The sequence below is a fragment of the Gorilla gorilla genome, chromosome 8 (genome assembly GCF_029281585.2).
Source record: "Gorilla gorilla gorilla isolate KB3781 chromosome 8, NHGRI_mGorGor1-v2.1_pri, whole genome shotgun sequence".
In the NCBI taxonomy this organism is placed as follows: Eukaryota; Metazoa; Chordata; class Mammalia; order Primates; family Hominidae; genus Gorilla; species Gorilla gorilla.
Window position 1 is genome coordinate 135,427,604 of NC_073232.2, and position 20,936 is coordinate 135,448,539.

The 20,936-nt window shown below is 39.9% G+C and overlaps 2 protein-coding genes across 3 annotated transcripts; one reads left to right on the top strand and one right to left on the bottom strand.

Moving 5' to 3' along the window:
- Positions 1-1,449: 1,449 nt before the first annotated feature.
- On the top strand, positions 1,450-12,718 carry BUB3 (BUB3 mitotic checkpoint protein). Of its 2 annotated transcripts, none has more exons than XM_004050231.4 (8): positions 1,450-1,800; positions 2,236-2,430; positions 2,976-3,045; positions 5,068-5,219; positions 7,748-7,906; positions 9,586-9,763; positions 9,962-10,178; positions 11,170-12,718. In XM_004050231.4, the coding sequence occupies exons 2-8, from the start codon at positions 2,236-2,238 to the stop codon at positions 11,183-11,185; spliced, it is 987 nt and encodes a 328-aa protein (XP_004050279.1). In that variant the 5' UTR covers positions 1,450-1,800; the 3' UTR covers positions 11,186-12,718. The 2 variants fall into 2 exon arrangements, with proteins under 2 accessions (XP_004050279.1, XP_004050280.1); XM_004050232.3 differs by having other exon boundaries at positions 1,485-1,800; positions 12,396-12,718.
- Positions 12,719-18,856: 6,138 nt separating this feature from the next.
- Positions 18,857-20,007, bottom strand: LOC101138009 (small ribosomal subunit protein eS26-like). Its single transcript, XM_063709698.1, has 2 exons — positions 19,899-20,007; positions 18,857-19,232 (listed from the first exon to the last, which is right to left on the bottom strand). Exons 1-2 carry the CDS (start codon positions 20,005-20,007, stop codon positions 18,889-18,891), a joined length of 453 nt encoding a protein of 150 aa, XP_063565768.1. The 3' UTR covers positions 18,857-18,888.
- Between the last annotated feature and the right edge of the window lie 929 nt (positions 20,008-20,936).

Sequence of the window (20,936 nt, forward strand, 5' to 3'; positions counted from 1 at the left end):
TCCTTTCAGCCTCTAAACTGGATTTAAAAGATTGACGTTTCTTAAAACTCAAATCGAGTCGGGCTGCAACTGCATGCCCAGAGGGACCTGAATCATACACACACTGGATAATGAAATACACTTAGATTTTATTAGTGGGTAATTCATGCTCAGAATCTTGGAACAATAATATAATTAAATAAACAACTGGGAGAAGGAACCAGATAAGTCAGGAGGTAAAATTATTTAGCTAAAGTTAGAATGGAAGTAAGGAACTGCATTTCAAAATTTTGAATTCAGCCATTAACTTGTGGAAAGAGAAGAGATAGAGAACCAAGTACCAGGACTGGCAAGGAAGGAGGGCAAGAGTCTTTCAGCAGTAATGTCATCAATGCAGTAGGCAGAAAGGTTGCTGTTGTATGTGTGTTTCTTGTGTCAGGAATCATAGAAAGAGGTGCATCCAGTTCAGGGTGTGTGAATGCATAAAGATCATCAACACTTTCTCATTAATGTCCCTTAAAAGTTAATCACTTTAATCCCGCAATTTTCTCTCACTTCATACAAAATCAAATAAAACGATATATATTTTTCTTTTGCAAAAGGCAGTGAAAAAGCGGTTAAAGCATGGATTAATTGAAATTTTTCAGTGAGCCTTTGACATTCAAGAATAACTCAGTCACTTCATTCTACTGATTAAGTATTGCTTTTCTTTCATGGAGATAAAACAATTTCTCATTACTCAAGCAACCTTCTTGATCCTCATTTCTAGAGGATTCTAGAAAACAGCAAATGGAGCACACTGAGCCTGCAACTTTGGGGAGTGGCAGGACAGAGTGGAAGGGGAGAGGCTTGTAGCTGTCGTTTCAGGACCCTTCAAAAAACAGCTCTAAAAGAAGTGGTGGGAGCTTTAACACATTGCAGAGTACTGTCTCCCAGGCTGTTCACCCTTCTGAAGGGGGGTTCCTGAAGGGCAAAGGCTGGTCTGATTACATGCATCTTTCCAGAGCCTCTCACCAGGCCTGGCGCCAGTGGAGGCTCAATAAATGTTTGTGGAAAGATGGGTTGGAGAGATAAAGCATAATATAAATATGAATGGGTTTCTTCAGCAGAACTTGAGACAATGGGAAATGGGAGACCCTGGTTTATAGGTGGAAATTCCCAAGAAATGAGAAAAAAAAATCAAGGCAAAATAATGCAGTTGATAGAGCAAATATTTCCTTCTCTACATCAACTTTTGGTTAGCTTCACGGGCGTGTGCACGCCCAGGGATAGGGAGACAACTTTAGGACTATAGAAGTATTGCCCAAAATGGGATTCTTGTGTTTCAGAGACTAACTTCAAGGGGAGGGCGCCATGGACAGAGCTGTAAAGATCTTTCCTGCTTTCTATTAAGCGGGCGGGCAGAGCGTCAGCCCCTAGAAAACTACATTTCCCAGAATGCCATACGCGGGCGGGAGAGGGCGTGAACAGAGCCTTGGCGCGATGCTCCTTGGGAGGTGTAGTTTCCACGCGTCCAGCTCGAACGCTGATGCCCCAGCGCTGTGGTAAAATGAGCCCACGTGATCGGAAAAACAGCGGTTTCCCTTTGAGCCGGAACAGGATGACTGGGTTGACCGATGCTGGGCAGCTGAGCGGACCAATCGGCCGCCTAGACTGAGACGTTGGCGTTTGAAATCAGCCAATGGCAGGTCTACACTGGAGCTTCCTCTCCGCCTCCTTCGCCCAGCCTGCGAGTGTTCTGAGGGAAGCAAGGAGGCGGCGGCGGCGGCGGCGGCAGCGAGTGGCGAGTAGTGGAAACGTTGCTTCTGAGGGGAGCCCAAGGTAGGGAGGCGAGGTGACGGTGTGCGGGAGCGGGCTCTCCAGGGACTTCCCGGGTCCGCAACTGGCAGGGCCGTTCGATTCGCAGGGGATCCCGTTTCGTTTCTATTGTTTTCCCTTTATTTTTAGGAGTGCCCGGGGCGACGGGACCCGGGAGAGGGGAAACGGAACAGTCTGGGGTCCGGGCATCGCTGCGGGCCGGGCTGGGTTTAGGGGGTCGGCGGTGCGGGCTGGGCCGGTTTGGGCGCGGCGGGGGCCGGATGATGGGGCGAGTCCGGACCTTGGCGGGCGAGTGCTCGGCGCAGGCGCAAGCGCAGAGTCTCCTCGCGGTAGTCCTCTGGGCCCCTCCCTCTGGGGGGTCCCCCAGTGCCAGGCTATCAGTGCGCAGCCCCAGCCCGCGGGACCCCTGGGGACTCTGACTGGGCGCCTGTTCTGCAGATGACCGGTTCTAACGAGTTCAAGCTGAACCAGCCACCCGAGGATGGCATCTCCTCCGTGAAGTTCAGCCCCAACACCTCCCAGTTCCTGCTTGTCTCCTCCTGGGACACGTCCGTGCGTCTCTACGATGTGCCGGCCAACTCCATGCGGCTCAAGTACCAGCACACCGGCGCCGTCCTGGACTGCGCCTTCTACGTAGGTGCCCTCCCGCCCTGCTCCTGCCCTCTTACTGTGTTAACGATTCTCCACGTGAGGAGCGTTTCTTTTCCAGTGTTGGGTAGAGGCGTCTGTCGGTGGGGTTATTTGGACAGTTCTTTAGCTTTTCAGGAGCATCTGCCTTGAACCTGTACCGTTTTGGGTTGGGGACATGCAGACATTGGAAACTCCGTCTCCCCTTTTCTGTTACACGCTTGTGGAGTAACTCTAAACTTTCTGAAAATACGATCATTATATTTGCAGCAATACTGTTTTGGCTGCCGTATTGAAAGGAACCGTTTAGGGGAAATGTATGTTTACCCTCAGCTAGCGTGTTGGCTAGGATAAAGCAGCCCTCCTTTAATTTCCAGACACAGGAGTTTAGTGACCACTTGCTTTTTTATGCTGTTTTTTGGTTTGTTTACCATGAATAGTTGAGCCCAGTGCATATCCCGAGCATAAACTGAACACTTGCTTGTAGAAATAAGAATGTTGAAACCCTTTCAAAAGTTCTAGTTTTTAAACGGTTCAAAACTATTTTATAGGATCCAACGCATGCCTGGAGTGGAGGACTGGATCATCAATTGAAAATGCATGATTTGAACACTGATCAAGGTAATGTGACCATATCTTTACCACTTTGTTTTCTTGACTAGTGTTCTAAAGTATAAATGTTTATGTAGGAAGAGTAGTTCCTAAATTGCTTAGTTACGAACTTGCTTAAGTACAGGTGGCTTGAATTGAGGATTTTTTAATTTAAATGATAACCATTAAGTTACTGATTACAGAATATTATGCATGTATTTTTGCAGTAAAGCCAGTTATGGTCACCATTGTCAGTGTTTACATAAATTGACACTTAAGTATTTGGCCTTTATTTTGTCCTTAGAAGTGGGCTGGATCCCAGACTGGCCAGCGTTTCATTAGGATTTTCCACTACAATGCTGATGTTTTGAGAGTTCAGTTTTCAGAAACTAATTTAGTTTTCAGAAGCTAAAGGTAGATTTAAAACCTGACAAAAAATAGGCAATCATGTCTGTATTAATTGTGTTTGTTTTAGGTATTTAGCAAAATATGTTTCCGTTGCATTTTTTGAATGAGTAACTAGATGATACATTTCCTTTCAGTTAAGTAATTTCTTAGAGATCCAGATATGAAATGACTTACTCAAATTTTTTTCGTGACATTGGCACAGTGTTAGAGATTGGACCGGAACCCAAATGCATAGAGCTCTCTAGCTGAACATTTGTTTGCATGTGTATTCATCAGACATAGATATTCTAAGGACATAGGAGGGTACAGAGATATGACTAGACAGAAGATGAGTTGAGCAACAGGAGAATGGATGGAGGATGGCCACATTTTGTCAAAAAGTAAGCACCCAATTGGAAGAGGCTTTTGCATGAAAGCTACTTTCTTCTGTAACTTATACTGCAGGTATTTGGTTTTGTTTGCCAGTAGCTTACCCTGTGTAATAAGTAAGCTTGTAGGTCTAGGTTCTATTTATTCAGAAACTTGTAGGGGTAGGGAGAAACACTGAAAAGCAAACATCTCGATTTTCAGTGTTACATAGAGAATTAGCTGTTTATTCTATGAAAGTCACTGCCAAACTTCATGAAATCCTTTCTTTTTCTTTCTTGTTTTTTTTTGTTGTTGTTTTTTTTGTTTGTTTTTTTTGAGATGGAGTCTCACTCTCTTGACCAGGCTGGAGTGCAGTGGTGTGATCTTGGCTCACCACAGCCTCCGCCTCCCACATTCAGGCAATTCTGCCTCAGCCTCCCGAGTAGCTGGGACTACAGGCGTGCGCCACCATGCTCGGCTAATTTTTGTATTTTTTAGTAGAGGCGGGGTTTCACTATGTTGTCCAGGATGGTCTTGAACTCCTGATCTTGTGATCCGCCCACCTTGGCCTCCCAAAATGCTGGGACTAATCTTACTGTTTGCAGGTCAGGACCATATATTGTTCATTCCTATATCCTTAGCAGTTGGCACAGATTCTGGTACATAGTAGATGTTAGTTGAAGGAATAAATGAGATATAATGAGAAGGTTCAAATTGAAAAGAAAGAAAATGTCTATTGAAAATTTGAACCACAGTGGAACCAAGTGGAGTAATGAGAGGACTTCACTCCCAGTTCTCATAACCCTTTAGCCATGTAAATAAGTTTCTTAGCAGCATTGGCTTAATGTTCAGCATAAATGTTGTTGATCTAGAAGAGCAGAGTTCTCCATTCATTTGTTCATTCAACAGATATTTCTTGAGCACCTAGCCTGTACCAGACCTTGCACTAGATACGGGCAGAGATCACAGAGGTAAACGCAATTCCTGATAGGAAATCCAAGTGAGGAAGATAACAGACATGCCACTATGTTAATGTAATCTGAAATTCAAGACAGCCTTTGGTATGTGCAATACTAGTGAGTCATGTGAAGTGTGCACTGTAAGGTGAACAGAGAGGAATGGACAACTTTGTAGTCATGGAGAGATTTTTCTGTCTGTAGACATTTCCATGGGGTTGGATGAGGAAAATTCATTACAGTTGAATGAATGTTTCTTTTAATTGTTTATTTTAGGAATCTTTAGTAAAGGTAGTAAGCTAGATGTTGGGGATTTTTCCCCCTTTTTTTTTCCCTATAGAAAATCTTGTTGGGACCCATGATGCCCCTATCAGATGTGTTGAATACTGTCCAGAAGTGAATGTGATGGTCACTGGAAGTTGGGATCAGACAGTTAAACTGTGGGATCCCAGAACTCCTTGTAATGCCGGGACCTTCTCTCAGCCTGAAAAGGTAGGCTCTTCATATTCATTGCAGGAGTTGATGGTTTTGGGGTGATTTTTGTCTTGATGCATGATTGTCGACTATGCTTGTTGAATTTAAAGGTGAAAAGTCAACATGGGGGAAAAAAATTTGACAGTTGGTTTTATAAATCCAACTACATGGAAATGCTTTAATGCAAAAGAAAATTAACTTTGGGATTTTGGGCCAACTTTTATTTGTCAGTTGTTATATTTGCTTCCATGTATTGTTAATGCTTTAAATCGCAGAATTGAGAAGCAACTCATTGCCTTTTCAGAGAAGTCATTTAGCAGACTGTTCGATTGTCTTAAATTGATGCTCCGTCCCAAACCAGAAGACTGGATGGAGCATCACTTATTTTCATTTGTTATCTGAGGTTTCTTTGGGTTGACTGTTGAGAGGGCAAAATGGGTTATCATTTCAAGTTCAGTGAGAAAGGTGTTTTATGTTCCCTGGCTTGTACTGTTTGTATATTTATTTTTTAATACTGACAGTTGTAGTTTCAAGGCGCCTTAGTGAACAAAGCTTTTTAAAACCAAAACTCTGTGTATTATTCTAACCTTTTGATCTGTATGATAAAAGTGTAATTGAGCATTCCTTCTGTATCCTCATCAGACTTTATCAGGTGGTAGTTAATTTTAAAGATTGATTGTTTAAGCAGTTTAAAGGTATCCTTCACTTGAGTCTATTTCCTCAGCATAAATATACTATTCAATTCCTGTTAGCCATCATTATATACAATAGTGCATCCAAAGAGCCATTATTTTTGTCACATCACAGTAGAATCTACTCCTGGCAAGACCTTTGTTCAGAATAAAATAATTGCATTGTTTCTAGTTTTGATTTATGGTTGTATGTAACATGTTAAGAACTGTGATAAATTGCTGACAGAATATCATATAATGGACAGCCACACTGAATCCAGCTGCTTATTGGTTCAGCAAGGTTCATTATGTCATTTTTTTTAATACTTTCTTTGATAAATGTATATACCTAGTCAGTAGCATGACAGTGGTTTCACTTGATTTATGATCGGTGGGGATAGAAAGCACTATTAGAAGCTTGTGTGTCACCTATATAGTAAAGATTTAAGATAAAATTCCCAGTATGATTGTACCATTATAAATCGATCTCTTTCTGGATTCTTTATTTTTAAAGTTTGGTACTTTATACATCTTAGATTAATTTTCATTTTACTGCAAACATTTTGTTTTCTGAGTAAGCTATGATAAATCTTAACATTTCTGACATTTAAATCTGCTTATATTAAATCTATTGTTTTGAATCTTAATTTTAATTCCTTATTTTTCCCTTGGTCACATTAATTGTTGAATTTTAAGGCCAGATTCTAGAGAGGGGTGGGACATGGCATTGTTAAAGCTAACTTGGTTCTTCAGCTGATGGTATGTGGTTAACATACTAGAGATTATTAACATATGGCTTAAGTACTGAATGTTGAAGAGACATCTTACCTTGCCATGGGGCCTCTCTACATTTTTTATGGCAGTTCTCCAGGTTTGAAAATGCTAAGTCAGATTAGAGTTTCTTATTTATTGAAAATAATAGAGCACACTTGTGAATCGCAAGTCTAGATTTTTAAAAAGTGACTGAATATGATCAGGAGAATATTTTTTTGCCACCTTTTTAATGAGTTGGCTACCTCTGTTTTGTTTCCAAGTAACATTATATTTGCAAATAAACCACTAAATGTTTGCTTGTGGGAAATTCTATGGTTTATTATAAAGGAATTTTTGTGGAAAGTTTAATATTGAAGAAAGACATTATAAGGGGAAAAATAGGGGATACACTACTTTTAAAAATTTTCCCTAATGTTGAACTTCTATCTTGAATGCATAGTATTACGTCAGGGCACAAGAATTGCTTTGTCATATGTCAGACCACTATCTTGTCTTTTAATTTTGAGTTTGTATGCCACCAAAGGCTGCTAAACATCTAATTAGTGGTGGCTCCCTCACCCTTCCTGGAAAGGCCTATTTATTCCATGTAACAACTGGGGAAAAAAAAATCAAGATTTTTAGAGTTGCAAAATGAAGTATTCTAAAAGGTGGTTTTAGAAAAATAATTTTGAAAATGATTGTTTTATGAAAAGCCAGAAACCCATTAAGCTCTACCTTGAATTATTTTATGGCTCTATTATCTCATTTTTGAATTTTTTTTTACACTTTTATGTTGTCTCTAAATGAAACATGAAGGCTGGGAAAAATAGTTTAATTTGTTTTAGTAATGGAGAGAATTAAGACTTCAAAAGCTCCTTTACAGAATTACTTAGAATGTACATTATATGATGCTTGGTGAAGTATGGAGAGCATCATGGGTTTGCTATTTTATGTGAATTACTTGGTTTGAATAATTGCAGTATCTAAAATTGTTATCTGTGATTGGGGAATTCAGTCAGCTAATTTTTTATGGTCTTATGATCAGATGGACTTTATTTTGGGGCAAAATGCCATTTTCAGGCAAGAAGGTGATTTTTAGCAAGTTTTGATCTTTTTTAAAAGGTATATACCCTCTCAGTGTCTGGAGACCGGCTGATTGTGGGAACAGCAGGCCGCAGAGTGTTGGTGTGGGACTTACGGAACATGGGTTACGTGCAGCAGCGCAGGGAGTCCAGCCTGAAATACCAGACTCGCTGCATACGAGCGTTTCCAAACAAGCAGGTATTGAACTATACCTCCTCTTCGTTCTGGAATTTGAAAATAATATGATCTTATATTATAATGATTTGGCCACTAGCCCCTAAAGCTTTCTTTTTTTTTTTTTCAGTAGTGATTTAGAATTTGCTATTAGGTGTATTCTTCCTTGATATTTTTGACAGCCATGTGTTAAAAGGAAGTGCGTTAACCCCCATTTTAGAGACGACCTTGATGTTCAGAGAGACCAAGTAATCTGCTCAGGAAGTGGTTTGAATAGAGGAGGTCTTCTGACCTTTTGTTGATCCTGGTCCAGGATGCTTCATAGGTATACAGTAATCAAAGAGGGCTTTGCAGATATTTCAGTTTACAAAATGCTGAATTAAAATTTATATCTGGATTTTAAGCTTATGGAATTTGCTGTTTTCTTTTTGCCTTTTTGTAACCCTAATGCTTATAGAGTTCTTTCCCCAGTTTGACAATAGAACTTTGATAGTTTTTTTTTTTCTTAAACTCAACTGAGATTAGAGAGGCAGGGCCCCTCTTATGACTGACTCTTGATGTACAGGGTGGGTCACCTTCCATCATCGCTAAATGATATTAGCCTGTTTATTAGTGAGCTCCCTCCTCCCTCAAGTCCTTAAAGTTCTAAGAGGCGATGGTGGTGTGGTCAGGTGCGATAGGAATTTTGCAAGAGGAAAAGTCATTAAAAACAGAAGGTGTCTTCTGGTATCTTATGGCTGTCCTTTGGTGGTTGTAGAACTTGAAGCAGGTATGTTATTCTCTTTGCTTTTTAACCTGCAAAGGCCAGTACCTCAAATGGTGATCACAGTTCCTTTTTTTTAGGAAATTGTAAGTTTCCATTGAAGATAAAGAATTGCAGTTATGTGAAACTTTAGAGATTTAGATATGTGATTAAAATATGCTTACATTGTGAACATTATTTTAATGCCATTATATCTAATGTTTTCTATAGGATTATTTCTACTTTGTAATGGAAGTTAAAAAGTAGGATTTTACTGACATATATTTCTTCATAAACAGTTTTCAGGAATAAATCTTTTTCATACCTTGAAGGATTAAAAAAATCATAGATTTCATATTTGGTGTGTTAGCTCTTATTTTTTAAGATACTGTCATTTCAACGAAAGATGAAAAAACGTTTAAAATTGTAAACCACTTTTGAATGTCCCTGAAAGTCTTTGTGCAAACCTGACTTGCTGTATTAAATGCAAGAAGTAGTATGACTGAGATGGAAGACTGGTGTTCTAGTTGATTTGGATTATTGATGCCCCCAATGAAGGAAACACAATTCTTAACAGTTGTTCGCGATGAAGAGGCACAGAACATAGAAGAATATATTTTAACTGAGGGAACAAATTTGAGTCTGCTGGGCAGGACAACAGGACAACAAATAAGCGACACTAAAACACTTTAAATTTTTGTTTAGGTTTGATGCAATAACTAGATATTTTTTATAGTAATGTGCAGGGCCCTGGTACCTGTGAGGAAAGCATGTGATGAGTCTTATTTTCTTTTTAAAGTCGTCATAACTATGTTAGTACAGCCTAAACACTTCATTAAAGCCTGCTGTACTTCTCATTTCTGAAATAATCACTCTTTAGTGTGGGTTGAATTTGGGAATTAGCACCTTGTTTTTGGAAGCTGGAATTTACCATTTTTTCCCTCTGGTTCTCTATTGGCAGGGTTATGTATTAAGCTCTATTGAAGGCCGAGTGGCAGTTGAGTATTTGGACCCAAGCCCTGAGGTACAGAAGAAGAAGTATGCCTTCAAATGTCACAGACTAAAAGAAAATAATATTGAGCAGATTTACCCAGTCAATGCCATTTCTTTTCACAATATCCACAATACATTTGCCACAGGTAAAGTATGGCATGCTGACCTATATTTAATTATTATACTATTTGGTGCTTGCTTTTTATGGTATTTAGTGAAAAAAAATCTGTACAGTGCTTTAGGGAAATGTAACTTCTATGACCTTAAAAATTAACTGTTAAGAGAATGGTTATTTCTGTATGTGGTGTTAAGAACCATTTTAACTGTTTTGAAATTACTTCCAGGTGGTTCTGATGGCTTTGTAAATATTTGGGATCCATTTAACAAAAAGCGACTGTGCCAATTCCATCGGTACCCCACGAGCATCGCATCACTTGCCTTCAGTAATGATGGGACTACGCTTGCAATAGCATCATCATATATGTATGAAATGGATGACACAGAACATCCTGAAGATGGTATCTTCATTCGCCAAGTGACAGATGCAGAAACAAAACCCAAGTGAGTATGCTTCACCTGTATTTGAGCCTTTTCTTGCATTCAACCCAGGATTTATTAATTTTTCTAAATTCATGAATAGCATTGTTGATGCCTGCTCGATATTACAGCTGACTGTAGGGTTGGAGTTGATGTTATCATGTTCTCCCAAGCTTTCAATATCCGTAGGTTGATAGACGTCTGATGGATAAAATTGTGCCTAGTTGTTTTGTAGAGAAGAATGTCAAACTCTCATTCTTCTTGAATAGGCTCTATTATTTGAATCTCTGGAGTTATTACCAGCTCATTGCTTCAAAATTAAGTTGAGGAATTCAAGAATAATTTATTTTAGTAAATTCTATTTAAGATGTTTAAGAATTTGAACTGCCAAAAATCTTTCCTCTCCACAGAGGTTGTTTCTTTAATATTAACACAAAGTAAGTGACCTTCAGGTCTTATTGGAAACCCAGAGTAATATGGCCTTGCCTGGAATTGCAAATTTCCTTAGTTTTGAAATTTTCATAGATGTCTTTGGTTCTTGGTTGTAACTGTTGACTGAGAAGAGCCATTTACATTTTTTGATACCAACAGGGCAAAGCTTTTTACTTAATTACCTCCACCAGGCTTTAAGGGAAATCTGATACTTCAGCATGTGTTAAACTATAAAATACCTACTCCAAGTATCTGCCCAGTTCCTTGTCCCCTCTCCCCAGGCCCTTAAAGGAAGTTCTCGATACATATTTGTAGAATAACTGAATGTTTTCAGGATTCCTATACTTTGCTGAGTTAAAATGGATATGGTACCCTTGCTGATTGGTTGAGCCCCTAAGAGGGGGCAGAATATTAAATATTCCATATCATATATGCTTTTACAGGTTTGACTTTAGAAAAGTCTTAGCATGTGAAGCCTGTTGGATAAAGGGCTGTGTTTGCATTTAATCTGTCACTTTTGTATCTCCTGTCCTGGCTGGCCATTTTGATCTCATGCTGTTCTTTTTTTCTTTTGAACTTGTAGGTCACCATGTACTTGACAAGATTTCATTTACTTAAGTGCCATGTTGATGATAATAAAACAATTCGTACTCCCCAATGGTGGATTTATTACTATTAAAGAAACCAGGGAAAATATTAATTTTAATATTATAACAACCTGAAAATAATGGAAAAGAGGTTTTTGAATTTTTTTTTTTAAATAAACACCTTCTTAAGTGCATGAGATGGTTTGATGGTTTGCTGCATTAAAGGTATTTGGGCAAACAAAATTGGAGGGCAAGTGACTGCAGTTTTGAGAATAAGTTTTGACCTTGATGATTTTTTGTTTCCACTGTGGAAATAAATGTTTGTAAATAAGTGTAATAAAAATCCCTTTGCATTCTTTCTGGACCTTAAATGGTAGAGGAAAAGGCTCGTGAGCCATTTGTTTCTTTTGCTGGTTATAGTTGCTAATTCTAAAGCTGCTTCAGACTGCTTCATGAGGAGGTTAATCTACAATTAAACAATATTTCCTCTTGGCCGTCCATTATTTTCTGAAGCAGATGGTTCATCATTTCCTGGGCTGTTAAACAAAGCGAGGTTAAGGTTAGACTCTTGGGAATCAGCTAGTTTTCAATCTTATTAGGGTGCAGAAGGAAAACTAATAAGAAAACCTCCTAATATCATTTTGTGACTGTAAACAATTATTTATTAGCAAACAATTGATCCCAGAAGGGCAAATTGTTTGAGTCAGTAATGAGCTGAGAAAAGACAGAGCATATCTGTGTATTTGGAAAAATAATTGTAACGTAATTGCAGTGCATTTAGACAGGCATCTATTTGGACCTGTTTCTATCTCTAAATGAATTTTTGGAAACATTAATGAGGTTTACATATTTCTCTGACATTTATATAGTTCTCATGTCCATTTCAGTTGACCAGCCGCTGGTGATTAAAGTTAAAAAGAAAAAAATTATAGTGAGAATGAGATTCATTTCAATGTAATGCACTAAAGCAGAACACGAACTTAGCTTGGCCTATTCTAGGTAGTTCCAAATAGTATTTTTGTTGTCAAACTTTAAAATTTATATTAATTTGCAAATGTATGTCTCTGAATAGGACTTGGACCTTTCCTGAGATTTATTTTATCCGTGATGTATTTTTTTTTAATTCTTTTGATACAGAGAAGGGTCTTTTTTTTTAAGTATTTCAGTGAAAACTTGGTGTAAGTCTGAACCCATCTTTTGAAATGTATTTTCTTCATTGCAGGTCCACCTAATCATCCTGTGAAAGTGGTTTCTCTATGGAAAGCTTTGTTTGCTTCCTACAAATACATGCTTATTCCTTAAGGGATGTGTTAGAGTTACTGTGGATTTCTCTGTTTTCTGTCTTACAAGAAACTTGTCTATGTACCTTAATACTTTGTTTAGGATGAGGAGTCTTTGTGTCCCTGTACAGTAGTCTGACGTATTCCCCCTTCTGTCCCCTAGTAAGCCCAGTTGCTGTATCTGAACAGTTTGAGCTCTTTTTGTAATATACTCCAAACCTGTTATTTCTGTGCTGTCTAATAAACGAGATGCAGAACCCTTGAATGTTGGATGTTTTTGAATGTTGGTAATTAATATAATTTACTTAAAAAGGCTTGTGTAAGGCAAAACTCGTCATCACAGGCATGTTGGGGGATGACATTTTACCTTTAAGTCCACTCTCCCTCGTTTAATTGTCTCCTCTGATGTATGTTGGGGATTCAGTCCTGCATAAAGTGATTTGTTGGAGTTCAGCCATTTCCCTTATGCCCCCTTGTGCCCTCTCGGTGGATCAGCAGGGCCTTTGAGCCAAGTGTGCAGCTTCACTCAGGATGGGCAGAGACTATGTGGCAGCCTCTGGGGACCTTTTGGCTCAGTGCTCTCCTACTAGCGCCGGCGCGGTAGTGCTTAGGTAGCTTGTGCATCCCCATGTTGATGTAGTCATAGTCCACACAGAGCCAAATAACAGACCCTTCTGTGCTTAGCCATCAAATACTAAATCACAGTGAAGCCCTTGGGATGGTAAATAATGTAATAGCCAGGGACTGATGATATTAGTTCTTTAGTGTGATTATGTGCTTCTGAAAGTCCCTAACCACTTGGTTGAGGACAGATGATAAGTTTAAAACATTGTATAAGTGAAAGAATTAATATAGTATTGTTATAGGTGACCAAATTAAAGTAATGTGGACTTGGTTTTGAGGTGGTGAGGGAGGGCTTATTTTGTGGTTCCATCTGGATGTCCTCTTGTCTCTGGAAATCAAGTGTGCCTCCCTGCCATCTCTACATACCCCTTAACCAGCTCTCCACAATTTACTTGTTTATGGTTATAGCTACCTTTTCCCCAAGTTACCCAGGTGTAGTTACCTTGGCCTTCTCATTGGTTTCCCTCACCCACATTCTTTAAGTGTCTCTTCTGTTTATCTTTTCTTCCTACTGCTACCATCCCAGGGCCTTCTGGGTGAATGTGGCAGCCTCCAGTTTCTGCCTTAAGTCCTCCATCTAATAGAGTAGTGACTTTTGAACCTTGTAGTTGTGACCCAAGTAAGAAATACATTTTGAACTACAGTTCAGAACACAGAGGTCAGTATGTTATACATGACAGAAGGATCCTGAAACATGACTTGCCCTTCTTACATGCGATGTATCTGGTGCATGTGTGCATTTTTTTCTTTGCTTTTTAAGAAATCCTGGCTATGTCACCTTGAATTGATTTTACAACAAATGTCTGTCACCTGTAATTTGCAAAAACTGCTTGATCAGATTCTAAAAAATTTCTAAAAGATTTTTAAAAAATGTATTCTTATGTCATACTTGGAATCCTCCACTGCTTCCTGTTGCTCATAGTCACCCTTCAGTGATTTCATAAGGAGGTGTGCTGCTTCCCAAGCTTCCAGATCATCAGGAAGGGGCCGCGGACTGTAAGGTGCTCTCAGAAGATGGGACTAACCTTTGTTGGGCATATAAATAAGTGGATGGGATGGGAAGTGACAGCAATATCTGGTTCTGAGTTCTGTTGTGTAAAAACTTAAAGGTATATTAGCAGGTTAGCCTTTGTTCTGTGGGAGATCCAGGCCTTGTTAGAAGGACCAAGGCCAGCATGCCCAGTTTAGCCTTAGCATTCAAACCCTTCATTGTTTTTCCTCCATTATCTGTTAAACTCCTGCTTTGCCAAAGGTATCTTCTATACCCTAATAACACTAGCTTCCTTCCCTTAGTGGGGACTCAACGCACATTAGCCTACTGAGAGCTTAGATCACTACAACGAATCCTTGTAAATTTGTTTAACTCAGTTTTCCCCAAATTCATTTAACCCGGTTCTACTTTTTCTGTCTTGTTCCCACAATCATTTTACCTTTTACCACTCCCCCAGAAAACACTGGGGTTCTTCTCTTATGCTGAGAGCCAGGTTACTTTCTTCACTATCACTCCAACGCTTGTGTTGATTCCCAAATCTCAGTCTGCCCAGGGTCATTCTCTTTCTGAATTGCTCTTTCAGGATTTAATTTGAATCCTGCAAAGTCCTGTTCAAGGCCCCCTTTTCCATGAAGCCGTTCTTCCTTGTTGCAGCTCACAAATAAGTGTGCCCTTTCTCAAAACACGGATGAAACACCTCCTGCTTGTATACCTTTAGCAGTAGTTCCTCATATTGCCTGGCATTTAAACATTTTTGTATGCGTACATCTTGCTTTCCTACTTAAAGCAAGAGTAGGACCACATCTTTTTGTATGCTCTGGCACATGACTGTTGGACCACTTTGATATTGCTGAATTAATATAGACTCTTTTTAAAATAATTTGAAATATAATTTTGGAGTATAGACATCTTGTCCAGTGCACTAGACAGGTGACCTTTGGCTTTGTTCATTAAGCATTTAGTAAGTGTCTTAGAAGTGATATGTTTACTGCAGAAAAATTCGGATAGCATGCAAAAAATGAAACATACTATCACAATCCTATGATATAACTTAAAAATTTCTTTATAGCTTCATGGAGGTATTTGATGAAAATTGTATATATTTAAGGTATATAATGTTTTGATACATGTATACATTGTGAAATGATGATTACCACAAGGAGGTTACTAAACATCTCCATCACCTTGTTAAATTGAGTTAAACAAATTTACAAGTTGACAAATTACATTTACAAATTTATGTAATTTTTTACGCTTTTTTTTTTTTCTCCTTTTTCTGGAGAACGGGGTCTCGCTATATTGCCCAGGCAGGTCTCGAACTCCTGGGCTCAAGCTGTCCTCCCGCCTCTTGCCTCCCTAAGAGCTGGGATTACAGGCGTGAGCCACCCCACCCGGCCTATGTCATTTTTTTATGTGGTGAGAATAAATAATCTCAGCAAATTTCAAGTATACAATTCATTATTACTAAGATAGCCACCACATTGTATGTCAGGGCTCCAGAACTTACTCATCTCATAGGAGGCAGCTACTTTTAACATTTTTGGTGTATATCCATCCTTCAGGATTTTCTGTATATTTCTCTAACAGTAAAAGTTTTTGTTAGCTACATCATGTGAAATGCCTGGGTAGACAAATTTAAAGATGTTATTTGGGATGGTGTGATTTGTACAAGCCACACAGCCTGCATGGTGTCCACTTTGAGGGGGATGCCCATAGCTATACTTAGAAGTCATCCTCTAGAGCAAGCTTGTCCAGTTTGTTGTCCATGGGCCACATGCTGCCCAGGATGGCTTTGAAGGTGGCCCAAAACAAATTCATAAACTTTTGTAAAATGTGAGATTTTTTGCGATTTTTTTTTTTTCGAGACACAGTCTCGTTCTGTCGCCCAGGCTGGAGTGCAAGTGGCGCGATCTCCGCTCATTGCAAGCTCCGCCTCTCGGGTTCAAGCAATTCTCCTCCTCAGCCACCCGAGTAGTTGGGATTACAGGCACCCGCCATCACACCTGGCTAATTTTTTTATTTCTTTTAGTAGAGACAGGGTTTCACCATGTTGGCCAGGTTGGTCTTGAACTCCTGACCTCAGGTAATCTGCCCTCCTTGGTCTCCCAAAGTGCTGGGATACAGGCATGAGCCACTGCACCCAGCTGTGACTTTTTTTTTTTTTTAAGCTCATCAGCTATTAGTGTATTTTATGTGTAGCTCAAGACAATTCTTCCAGTGTGGACCAGGAAAGCCAAAAGATTGGACACCCCTGCCCTAGAGCATCTGACGCCTGGATACAAAAGAGCCTGTGGCTATGACTAACAGGATTCTGGCCATGAGGAATTCCGTGACGTGGAGGGAAAATGGCAACTTCAAATTTGCACCCCCAGGTATCATGTGGGCAGGTGCTCCATGTGGCTGGTGATAGTTGTGAGTGAGCCTTGCACGGGCTTTCCCCCTATCGGCTGTTCCACAGCGAGAGGCTGCAGGTGTCTACTTACGTACCTGTGGCTAAGATGCGCCTGAGCAAGTGAGGGCCAGTTAGTATACATAATTTTTACAAAATTTGGATCATATTACATAAATATCTTGCTTCATGCACTTAATATGAAATTTTGCCCATGATTTATTTTTTACCTTATTTTTAAGGGCCACCTAGTTAGTATTTGATTATTTGAGCAACTATTTAGTGCCTGTGATGTGCCAGCCACTGCTAGGTTCTGGGGCTCAAAACACTGTGACAGATGCTGTGATACCACAACGTGGGCACATTTTGTTTTCAAGACCTTGGCCAACCTTTGGTCTTCACAGCCACTGCCCTGGTAGTAAGGGACTTAGTTAAGTTTGGTGACTGCTTGAAGTCTAAGATCACCAAAGTGGCTAATGCAGGCACTGTGACAATCTGGGCACTAGGAAAAGCAATGTGGGCAGAAATTCCCTGTTCGAGAGCCTTCTGGTTATACTTTAAAAAGAAGGGAGCCTAGCATCTTGTCAAATCTTTGAGCCCACTCGCTCAGAGGGCCTGTCACTCATCCAGAATTGAATCTGCTGGTTTAACAGGTCAGGCAGTGTGATTTGACAGCGTGAATCTTAGAGTCCAGCCTTTGAACCTGGCTTTGAATCCTGATTTACTGCTTATTCAGGGGGCTACTAGCTAAGTTAATTTGTGAGCCTGGGCAACATGGCATGACCCATCTCTACAAAAGATACAAAAATTAACTGGATGTGGTGGTGCATGCCTGTAGTTCATAGCTACTCTGGAGGCTGAGGCGGGAGGATAACCTGAGCGCAGGAGGTTGAGGTTGCAGTGAGCTGAAGTTGCACCACTGCACTCTAGCCTAGGTGACAGAGTGAGACCTTGTCTTAATCTAAAAAATAAAATTTCTGAGCCTTATTTTTCTCATCTGTAAAATGAAGAGAATACCTAGCTCATGGAGTTAGGAACAAGTATGTTAAATATCAGAGTGTGCCTGACAGTGAGTAGAAAATATCTACTCTCTTTGGATGAAAAATATTTAACACTTCACTCTCAGATATAATTATTAGCTGACTTTTGAGATTCTTTTTTCTTTTACATGATGTAGTTCTCAGATATATACGGGATTTCTAGTTCTTAAATGCCAGTATTTTTTTTCTGTTAAAATATTTATGAACTATTTCAAACATTCAGAAAAACTCAGGATCATACCCATAAACCCACTGTCTAGATTTTAAAATGTTCAATGTTTTTCCGTATTTTATCTCTTCATTTTAAAATAAAGTTTTGCACATGTTTGAAGCCTCATTTGTACCCCTCCCTCGCCCCATTTCCATTTTCCACTTTTCTTCAGTGTTGTGCCCATTTATGCTTTTTTTGCTTATATAGTATCCATATAAAATACGGGCTTTGCATTTTTTGCAAGTTTGTATAAATGGTAACTGGTAACCGTTTCTATCCCAGAATAAGCCCACCCCTATTTAACATCAAGTATGGTTAATAAGATGTAGGAAAGGGAAAGGGACAAAGCTACAATCCATCACTGACCGGGAAACAACTTAGCAGCAGCAAGGTTGGGCAGGGGAGTGGCGGAGCTGAGCGCCCCCTCCTTTGAGGTCAGCCACCATTTTTGTAATGGAATGGCAATTGTCTCTGACTTGGTGAAAACTGCATAATCAAACAGAAATTGTTCTTTTCCTCAGGAAACTATGTGAGCATGTTAGTATTCAATAGATAAGGTGGATTAAAAACAACATCTGTGTTGACATCTGAGGAGCAAACACAGCGCTAGTTTCATGGTTCTCTCCTTTGACTTCCCCACTTCAGTCTTTGAAATGTCTCTGGGTAGCCCATCTTTCACTTGGGAAAGTGCTGATTTATGCTATTAAGACTAGTTATAGCAGTTTCCTTTCAGAATGGCACCTGGCTATGTTGCCTTTGGAACTAGCACTAAGAGAAATGAAAGAAAGCTGCTGTACCGGTGGCCGCAAATACCAATTGCGCCATTGAGTACAAAGGCACTTTCCTCTTGATCAGTGGTGTGTTGTAACGGTGCTTTCATTTTCAAAGGATGCCCACGGAACTTGTCCTGGGGTGGTTGTAAGGCACTTAGTTGGGAATCATTTTGTGTCCTGATGAAAAAAAAATCAGAAGATAAAAACTAGACTGTACTGTGATTTATAGAGGGCTGTAATTGGGAGAACATGACGTGAGTTGGCCAGCCCATTTAATATAACTCATGATTTGGCAACTGGTCTTCAGACTTTATTTATTTATTTATTTATTTATTTTTTAAGTACAATTTCCATTTTATTTTTTCTCCAGAGAATAGTCTGTCTTCAGTCTTTAAGGACTCAGCTCCTTACATGGGCTTTGGTAGGGGAGGTGGGGCAGCACCCGCAGGTCTAAATCGGGGTGGGGGTGTTCGGTCCTTGCGGGCTTCACAAGATTGATTCCTGACTACTTTGCTGTGAATTGCACAACTCACACAGTAATGTAGCTTCACATACAGCTTGGGAAGCACATAGGCATCGAAGATGCTCGCTTCAGAAATGTCCCTGACTGCTGCGGCCTCCACTATGTTTCGAATGACGAATTTCTTAATGGCCTTGTCCTTGGGCACGCATTGGGCACAGTTAGTGCAGCAAATGGGCTGCACGTGGTCATGGCCCTTTTTGGCACGACCGTTGTTCCTTCTTTTGTCATCTTGGAGGCACAGACTGGAGAGACTTCAGACTTATTTTAAATGAAAAGCAATTGGTTTTATTTTGTTGTTTTGCTTTCCTTAAATACACCACTGGTATGACTTTCCAAATCGCCTGACTTGAATAGAAAAAAGGAAAATGAAATGCTTTACTGAGCTTTATTTTAGCAGGTGTCAGATTTCAGTAATTGAAGGTTCATTTCCAATGGTTTACTTCATTAACTAATTTCCCAAGAAATATTCTTTCACCTCTGACCATACTAGCCAACTCTGTGCAGTTAACACAAACCTGAAGAAGCCATACAAATTATACCTACTGGTCTCAGAAGCACCTAAGTTTGCTTTTCCAATGTTGTAACGAAGTACCTTTCATCCCCTTTATAGGACTCTGTTATAGGCTATTGCAGTAATTTAAAACCTATGTACCTAGACTCCTGACCTTGTTATAACATCACTTTATAATTCTCAAAATACTTGGCTCTTGAAGATTTTCTTAGCACCAGCCATGTATTCTTAAAGAGCCCAGACAATTTGTCTTCAGTGTTATATTACCCTCCTCAGCTGCTAAGACCTAACATTCTTATTGAATTGTCTGACAAAAAATCCTTCAGTTCCTTCATCATTTCACAGGCTAACATGGCATTCAGTTATTAGCATTCTCCACGTACAGAAATACCCTCGCACGGAATAGTAGCAATGTATGCCTTCATCAAGCTTTGGATATAGAAGCAACTCTCTTGCTGGGTTCACTGTTAGTTCATCAAAATTGCTGGTCATATGGAGAAACACAGCTTTCCATATGTGACTCTAGCATAAAGGTGATCATGGAAATGGAGGACAAGTATACCAATAAGCTTCTCAACACAATACCTTTTGTTTCTCCTGTTCATCAGGTGAATGTGGACCTCAGTTGCCAGTAGAAGTCTAGAATGGGCATTATTCATTGAGAGCTTGTTACTTGGTAGCTTGGCTTTCTGGTCACTTTAGTTATACTAATGGAATATATATTGTTAATTGTGTACTGTTAGAATGTGGACTTCACCTTTGTTTTGCTTAGCTTTGCAATAGGACATACTATCTCAAAACATCCCGTACTTGTGTTGCCATCCATTACCCAGGGTTTTGCTTTTGTTTATTTATTTATTTTTTTTGAGATGGAGTCTTGCTCTGTCACCCAGGCTGGAGTGCAGTGGCACGATCTTGGCTCACGCAAGCTCCGCCTCCTGGGTTCATGCCATTCTCCTGCCTCAGCCTCCCGAGTAGCTGGGACTACAGGTGCCTGCCACCATGCCCGGCTAACTTTTTGCATTTTTAGTAGAGATGGGGTTTCACCATGTTAGCCAGGGTGGTCTCGATCTGACCTCGTGATCCGCCCGCCTCGGCCTCCCAAAGTGCTGGGATTATAGGCGTGAGCCACCACGCCTGGCCCAGGGTTTTGCTTTTGACTCAACTGTAAAGCTATTGAAAAGTTAGATCAGTTGCATTTATTTGGACTCCACTGACACAGAATATGATAAATTGACATGACAGGAAAAAAATCAAATGAGATTACAGAGGATATCCTAACTCCTAAATTGTGAATTCTTTATAGCTTTTAGCACATTGTTAATAATAATAGTGATATTTGACCTGTATATTGAACAAGACCTCTGTGTGGAAACACTTGACTAGCTATCTGCATTACTGAGGTTGGACACATTTAATAT

Excerpts from the sequence above, each read along its gene's own strand:
- BUB3 (XM_004050231.4), top strand. The coding sequence starts at position 2,236 with ATGACCGGTTCTAACGAGTTCAAGCTGAACCAGCCACCCGAGGATGGC. Across the intron at positions 5,220-7,747 it reads CCTTCTCTCAGCCTGAAAAG|GTATATACCCTCTCAGTGTC; the intron begins GTAGGCTCTTCA and ends CTTTTTTAAAAG. Across the intron at positions 9,764-9,961 it reads CCACAATACATTTGCCACAG|GTGGTTCTGATGGCTTTGTA; the intron begins GTAAAGTATGGC and ends AATTACTTCCAG.
- LOC101138009 (XM_063709698.1), bottom strand. The coding sequence starts at position 20,007 with ATGACCAGCAATTTTGATGAACTAACAGTGAACCCAGCAAGAGAGTTG. Across the intron at positions 19,233-19,898 it reads TTCCGTGCGAGGGTATTTCT|ATGACAAAAGAAGGAACAAC; the intron begins GTACGTGGAGAA and ends TGTGCCTCCAAG.